This window comes from Sinocyclocheilus anshuiensis, unplaced genomic scaffold (assembly GCF_001515605.1).
Source record: "Sinocyclocheilus anshuiensis isolate Anshui unplaced genomic scaffold, SAMN03320099.WGS_v1.1 scaffold1332, whole genome shotgun sequence".
Classification (NCBI taxonomy): Eukaryota; Metazoa; Chordata; class Actinopteri; order Cypriniformes; family Cyprinidae; genus Sinocyclocheilus; species Sinocyclocheilus anshuiensis.
In genome coordinates this window covers 34,879-43,219 of record NW_015546082.1, presented here as the reverse complement: position 1 = coordinate 43,219, position 8,341 = coordinate 34,879, and the positions used below count along the sequence as shown (strand labels likewise).

The 8,341-nt window shown below is 36.2% G+C and overlaps 1 protein-coding gene across 1 annotated transcript in view; it reads right to left on the bottom strand.

The window, feature by feature from the left end:
* LOC107699946 (multidrug and toxin extrusion protein 1-like) overlaps window positions 1–6,008 on the bottom strand; it is an 18,934-nt gene extending 12,926 nt beyond the window's left edge. The window contains exons 1-8 of the mRNA XM_016501404.1: window positions 5,922–6,008; window positions 5,774–5,842; window positions 5,550–5,698; window positions 4,338–4,435; window positions 3,982–4,095; window positions 3,792–3,859; window positions 3,261–3,369; window positions 1,671–1,746 (exon numbers count right to left, since the gene is read on the bottom strand). Coding sequence (XP_016356890.1) covers window positions 1,671–1,746; window positions 3,261–3,369; window positions 3,792–3,859; window positions 3,982–4,095; window positions 4,338–4,435; window positions 5,550–5,698; window positions 5,774–5,842; window positions 5,922–6,008 — 770 coding nt within the window. The remainder of the gene's footprint in view (window positions 1–1,670; window positions 1,747–3,260; window positions 3,370–3,791; window positions 3,860–3,981; window positions 4,096–4,337; window positions 4,436–5,549; window positions 5,699–5,773; window positions 5,843–5,921) is intronic.
* Between the last annotated feature and the right edge of the window lie 2,333 nt (window positions 6,009–8,341).

The window sequence follows — 8,341 nt, the reverse complement described above, 5'->3', positions numbered from 1 at the left end:
AAGGTAGTCCGTTTTGTTGGGTAGAGAGCGGAGATTCGCCATATGGATGCTCGGCAACGGCATTCTGAATCTGCGCTTCCTGAGCTTCACGAGCACGCCGGCTCACTTCCCCACACTGGAGAGCCAAACACTGAGGCTGCCGTCTGCGGCGCCATCGCTGGATCGAATCGCTCATTATCAATATACTCCACCGGAGTATATTGAGGTGATAATGAGGTGTCGCTCATTATCAATATACTCCACCGGCCTTGCTCCGTTCCCACGGCTCTCGGCCCCGCCCCCACTGGTCACAATGTATAAATCTCAATTTTGAAAAATTGACCTTTATGACTGGTTTTGTGGTCCAGGGACATATTTAATGAAAAACCAGTCACACAATCAACAGAAACCGTAACATAGTTTCAACATTGTCACGTGTTTAACACTAGAACCGCCACGGGGTAAATTTTACCCGTGGCTGTTTTTAAAACGTACATAAAATATTTTTAATAAAACATTCAAGTATCCCAATCACTGCCTTTTACTAAAATTGTGTGCTTTACAATCCCCTGTTGTTAAAAACATTTATACCTATAAGCGCCAGCGCGGGTCAAATTTACCCGCTATATAATGCCTGTATATTCGCGCTGTCATTTTCGTGCCGCTTATGTTTTAACATAGTACATTGCTAGACACCACCTTTCACTCACTGAATTAGCGGTTATCAGTTTCATAAATAAAGACACAATGAGTAAAAGAAGGCGATTTATGAATGCTGAAGAGGTATAAGAAGCACTAAATGCCATGAGCGATGGAGAGTCTGATGGTGGGGAGATAAGTAAAGCATCCTGTCGGCTCAGCATCTGACAGCGATCAATATATCATATTTAGACGTTTTATCCTAATGTTACTCATAATTGTTCAAAATTTGGATTAATTATTTAATTTTTGTTTTGCCATTTCTATCATTTATTGTTTGCTTCTGTGTTGCTATTTATTCTAGTCTGCCTGTTTCCAGAAGAAAAAAAATCTGATCTGATACAGGCTAATGAATAAAACCTTTTTTTTAATTACCCTAAGTTTATTGGTGTTCTTCTTGTATAATTCAAATTATAAATGATATAACTAAACAAATTAATAATTAATTAGGTGAAGCTGAGCTTGAATTTGTCATCGCATCATCAATGTGGTGAATTATTATTGCTCATTATTGTCTATAGGCTATTTTAGTAATTTAAATAACATAGGTTATCTTAATATATTGATTAATGACATTGTATTATAATAGCCTGTTACACCACCCAAATATGTATTTACTTCCTTCTAATTCTGTTGTCAGTGTGCAGGCTTGTTTAGCTTAATATTGACCGTTATGAAAAGTGACTGTGTAGCCTGCATAAAAAAGTTTTGAACATAAAACAACAGGACAAAAATATAGTTGATGACTAGACATAATCATTTCATGACTCTAGACACTTCTTTGTGAAGACAGTAGCATAATACAGTGAAATAATATGTTCTTTAGCCATTCAGAAACAGCTGTCATGTGCGTGGGTAAAATTTACCCGCTGGCGGTTTTAGGTATACAGCGACCCCTGGCGGTTCTAGTGTTAAAATAATTGTAAAAAAAGCCCTGTGAGATAATAATATCACCATGTGGACTACTATTAACAGTAATTCTGGTAACTTACTCATCTGTGCTAAAGATGTATCCAATAACATTGTTAGTACCTCCAATTATGGTTGCAATCACACAGGACACAAGTACTAGAGTAGAAGCGAAATTAATCAGGAATTGAAAGAAAATGGCTGTAAAACATCACTGTATGAGTAACAATAATATTAGAGTTTTTTAAATCACTTTGGTACTTTCACAAGTAAGGTGTATATTTTCAAAACTCTTAGTACAGAAATCCAAACAGATCACACTTCATTAGTCATTACTTTCAAAACTGATCTCATGCAATTATAATTCATTACAATTATACGTTTTCAATCAACATAATCATTTTAAAAACAAATTAAATTAAATAAAATTATTAAATTAAAACAATTTTGTACTTTTAACATTCAGTTCATTCAGAAGCAAACAATGCAAGATACATGTTTCAAATTATCTTTGTTGCTGAAATAATTACAGTAATTTGGGCAATAATTGTCATGTTAGAAAATACACTTAACATTACCTAACTTGGATAACTCACATAAAATCCATAATGTTTGTAAAAGTATTTATCCAGTATGTTACTGTATCAAAAGGTGTGATGAAGGTATGACATGGCCATAAGTTTTTGTTCTGGAACAGAGTTTACTGAATGTCCTCACTGTGCTATATGACTGAATCTATACTGTAGCTGAACTTTTCAGATGAAAGGTGAGTTATAGTAATGTGTAGTCTCTACCATGGTGATGCCTCTATATCACATGGCATAATGTAATGTAAAATGCTGTATTTGATGTCATCTGTCTCCCTTCTTCTGATACATCTCTGATAAGTTCTTCTCTCTTGTATCCTGCTGTATGTTCACAAATTGCAAAACATACAGTTTTACAAATTAGGACGTCCTCACAGGGAGGTTTTTCAGTGATTTTGTCAGGCTTTGCTCACTTCTGGGTACCAATTTGTCCCCAAACTATGGTTAAGTAGGTACACACACACACACACACACACACACACACACGCATGCACGCACGCACGGACGCACACAGGTATTCCTATCATTATGGTGACATTCCATAGGAGTAGTGGGTTTTATACTGTACAAACTACATTCTATCCCCCATACACTATCCCTACTCCTAAACCTACCCTCCCCCCCATATCAATAGATGCACAAAATGGTTCACTGATTAACCATTAAGATGAGTTAGATTAAATAATAGACAAATGTATTGAATGAGAAGACATGCAAATGAAAAGTTTGATAGTAAGAGCTTTATGAAAGGCAGTTACTGTGAATGAAACATTTATATAGATGAAACACTTATTTTGTGCGAAAAGGATAATCTGTGATTTTGTGTACTGTACTAAGACAATTGAAAATATGCTAAAATGTTTGAAAAAAGTGCACTTTTGATGATTTGTTGTGATATTAGTACTAAGAGTTCTGAAAATGTAACAGTTGCTAGTGAAAATAGCGAATAAAAAAAGTAATACTTTGTTTCATTTCAACAATAATTGATGTAACATGTTCTTTTTGATATTGCACTGATATATCAGCAGATTTCCAAATAATTAGACCTATTCAGCATCATTTAAAGCTGTTGAAATGACCACTTACGTCCACAGACTAAAGACAGTTTGGCAGACAGCTTGGCTTGTTCTGTGTTTCCAGCTCCAAGTGCATTTCCCACCCTCACACCGGCTGCCACTGCAAATCCCAGTGGAAACTGAATGACAAGGAGGAAACAATGACTTGGTGACCAATGGCAAACTGGGCTACTTTTTGGCACAGTTTTCTCTGTAAATATATTTTAAAATGCAATTTATTCCTGTGGTGGCAAAGCTGAATTTTCAGCAGCCATTAGCTCCAGTCTTCAGTGTCACATGAAACTTCTCAATCTAACTTCTAACTTCTAAATCTAATATGCTGATTTGCTGATCAAGAAACATTTATTATTATTATCAGAGTTGAACACAGTCATGCCGTTTATTTTTTATTTTTTTGTGTGTAAACTGTGGTACATGCTTTTTGTTTAGGATTTTGAAGTTAGGGTTGGGTTTGTTTCCGGGACCAACAAAAGAGGTTGATCCAGTCAGGAACACATGCTATTAAGCAAAATCAGGTCAGACCATGTAACGCTGACAGTACCATGTACATAATGCTGGCCAGTTCATAGACGACAGACTGAGCCCCAAGCTCGACTTCACTAATGAGTCCTGCAATAAAAGTATGGGGGTGGGGGGAGGGGGAGAATAAAATACACTAATATTTATCAAATATGTCAAATATTTTAAAGAGAAAAAAAAAACAATGAAATAAATACACAAAGTTTACAAACCTGCAAGGAATCCACCAATCTCATATGTCCACCACTCTGCACAAAGCATGAGCATGCTGGGAAGAGCCAAGCAAATGAAGGCACCCCATTCCTGCAAACAGTCACAAGACCAGCCTAATGGTGTGTGTTTGAGGCAATATCAGCAGGACACATGGGAGAAAAATAACACACATTTAAATAACAAACTAATTAACAACAAACAGAATTTAAACCAATTATTCATGTCAAAACAATGTACATAGTTTATTAATGACACCATGTGAATATGAGGAAATTAGTCTTGTAGAATGTGCTTGTTTTTCCAAGATGCTGAACTAGGAAACCGATCTCTGCAGAAATGAACAGGAGAAACTTACCACCCCAGGTGGCTTTATGCAGGCCCTTACATCGGATGAACAAATAGAGAATCACTGCCAAGGAATACTGGGAAATTGCATTTGCAGCAGCAGATCCTCTGTGAACACATCAGGTTATCATTCAAATAATGAAGAAAACAAGAAATATAGTCTCTAAATATAGGCTATACAGAATCTAGACAGCTTCTTACGCCACACCAAGATCAAGAACATAAAGGAAGATGTAGTTTATTAAAGCATTGAGGACATTTCCTGCTGTTCCTGTGATGATCTGAGGCCAAATAATGCCCTAAACAACCAAACAAAGAAAAAAGGCCATCAGGATCACAGCAATATACAGAATACAGTACTCAAACAGCAGACCATGGAGCTAGCAACACCAAAGTCTGATTACCAAGGAAGGCATAAACTTAGGCATTAAATGTATTACTTTAATGCTTAAATGCAATGTAAGTCATTTTGTATAAAAGTGTCGGCAAATACACGAATGTAAGAACTTGGAGGTTACCTGATTTTGAAGATACAAGCCCTGCAGCTGATACATAAAGGCAGCCTGTAGGTTTTTTTTTTTTTTAAAGCAAATAAGAAAATTGTTGTTGGAAACTGGCAGGAAAACATAAATAAATAAATAAATGTCTCATTATTTACTCATTCTCATGTCCTTCCAAAAGGTAAAGGAGATATTTTCCCCAAAACACAAAATACTCTGGCAACTGTCAAGCTCCAAAAAGGCTACAATGAACCACAAAACTACAACAAAAGCCGTTAAAGTGACCCGTTTGAAGTATTCTTGCAAAGTCTTGTAAAATCAAAGTCAAGCTTTGTGTGAGGAGCTTTGAGTGAAATTTAAAGAGTTATTCACTGAAAATCATATACGTTTGGAGCAGCATGAGCTTTGAGTAGATGATTACTTAACATTTATAATTTTTTTGGTGAACTGTTCCTTTAATGTTTGTGAATTTTTGATGTTAATTGCAGTGTAAATGATAGTGTGCAAAAAAGTTTTATGTGTCACTTACAGGCAGAGCAGGCATGAATATTTTTACATAGAGTTGTGACAGACTGTTGAGAGAAAAAAGCAATCACACACAGTTAAAGAATCTTGTTTAAACCAATTTATTTAATAATACTTGCATAATTTACTACCACCGTTTCGCTAAACAGGAACATTATTTAACGCATAACATCCAGTAAATGCTGAAAGTGTCAGACCTGGCCACACTGGGACTCTGTCGGACAGCCAGCAGGATGGGCTCGGTGTTGATGAGCAGCGCCCAGCAGGGGAAACAGGCCAACAGGAGGATGAGAATCCCTCTCTGCAGTATCACACCCACCCGCTTCAGATTATTACTGCCAAATGTCTGGAGGACACAATTCAATTCAAATGACACCTGAGTACAAACGACACTCACATTACTGAACATTCACTATCAGACCTGAGAGATGAGTGTATCGCATGCAGATGCCAATCCAGAGCCGATGGAGATGCCGGTCACATTAATAACCTGTGAGCAAAAAGGATGTATTTACAAACACAATGAGAGTTTTAATGATTGCCATAATTAAGTTATTTTTTGAACTCACAGCAATAGCCAGAGCCACACTGGCCAGTTCAGTTTTCCCCAAGTGTCCACAGAACACAGTGCTGATAAAGCTGATCAGAAAGATCATCAGTTGAGATATAAACTGCACGAAGAGGAGAACATTTACTGTATAACAGTTACAATACATTTTCACTGTCAGTTAAAATTCATTATAAGGCCTTAATTTGACTCTACACTGGATCTTAAGTGACGTTAATGATGTTTGCTCTCAGCTAAACTGAACATGGCATATTAAATTGATTTGAAAATATATTAATTGAAACATATGAATGAAAACATAATTAATAGATAAACTAAATTAAATTGTTGTTATACTTAAAAAAAAAATCAATAACAATTCAATGCTATATCTCATTTACTTTTGACACTTTTGTCAACTTAATAGTCACACTTACCACTGGTCCAGCCAGTTTTAGCAGCTATATAATTTCTTCTTTATAATTTACTGGTAACAAACTTCTGAGTTTTCTTCGACATTCATCACAAACAATCTGTGAATTCGACTGAGCAACATGGCTTATGTCCTGTTTTGGGTATCCATTTATCTGGGTTTCTGTGTTAATACAGTCCATTTCCATATCTGAAGTCAGCCCCCTGTGACAACAAAGCACTAACTTTTACTTGGTTAACTATAAAACAAATATATCTACATATTAAATTAAAATACACACCTTAAAAGGTCTGCCACAGGGAATCTTTTCTTTAAAATCTGTCTGGCTGAAGCTTCTTCCTGTTGTAGTACACAAAGTTAGTATATAAACAGCAGTCAGTGCATGTGCAGGTCAGGTTTCATTAAAGGGACACCAGCATCATCCTGAAGAACCCAAAATAACACCCACCTAACACTGAAAGTTCCCTCTGTGCTCAGAGCAGGTCATCATGTGGTGCTGATAGCTGTGTGAGCTGGTCGTAACATTTGCATTCTGAAAACCTTGTGGTGCAGATAAGATAAATTTAACGGCAGGACTTCTAGGATGCCTTTCTCTAGGAATACATCTAGAGATTAAACACGTATACATAAGAAAAGGTTATACATAGGTTATACAATTATACATAACGCCAGGTCACAATATAGTTAAATTATTCTTCCAAAACTGCAAAACTGTACTGCCATTGACTGCAGGTCCCTGAATAAGAATATATTCAGCATGATTTCTGTGCTTTACCTCAGCGACCACTGGAGGGCTGGCTTTCTTTCACCTCTTTCAAGATTGTAAAAGGCCTGTTCGGTTACACACAAGAATGTGAGGAGCTTGTGAGCATTTAACATAATCCTGCACAGACCTTTGAATATTTCTAATGTTCATATGAACAGAGTTTAAAATGCTGAGGAGTTCAGGATACAGCGAGTTTATGTCAGATTATATGAAAGGATTAGTTCACCCAAAAATTTAAATACTTACCCTCAGGCCATCCAAAATGTTGAGGAATTTGTTTCTTCACTGGAAGAGATTTGGATAAATTTATCATTACATCACTTGCTAACCAATGGATCATCTGCAGTGAATTTATTTAATTTGATTTATTAATTTAGATTTTATATTTGTTTTATTTTATTTTATTTATAATTTTTTGGGGGGTTCCTTTAATGGTGCAAAAGACACTTTTACACACACCTATAAATAAACTTATATTTGTTCTTGGCAGATGTTTTTCTCAAAGAAAAGAAAATCCATTTATAATTACCTACATGCAGAAAAAAATATTTTAAACAAACTCTTAACCATAAAAATATTAAAGGGGTCCTATTATGCTCTTTTACAAAGTCTTGATTTTGTTTTGGGGGTGTACTAGAACATGGTCTCATGCTTGGTGGTTCGAAAAACGCATTATTTTTCACATAATTTACATTATTAAAATACTTTCTCCCCATCCTGGCACAATTAAACGACTCGATTAGTTCCGGCTTTGATGAAGGTCCGCCTTCCGAAAAACAAAATGTGTTATGATTGGTTAGCTGTCCCAGTGCGTTGTGATTGGCGAACAGCTTAAGTACGGGATTAGTATTATCTGGGGACCTTGTGTGATTTTGAAATTAACCCCCCACCTCTGAATTTCGTGTGGTGCATTCGAACGGGATAAGCGAAGCCTGTGATTTTACTCGAATTTACCGACTTGTCTCCCGGATACCCGGATGTCAAGGCTTTGAGAGTCCCATATGGTCCAGATGGATTTAAAAAAAGAAAAGAAATGAATATAGTTTCGTGCCCTGTGACATTTACATTTCACCAGGTTAAAATAGTATCTCAAGCTTTATGCTTGATTTATTTGTAACACATTAACCTCAAAACTTTTCAGCCTTTTCTTTCTGCAAATTGTATGGTGTACCGATATAACAGCACCCAAAATACTATCAAACACTCCAACGCAGCTCCATTCTTCGCGAAAGATGGATAAAAA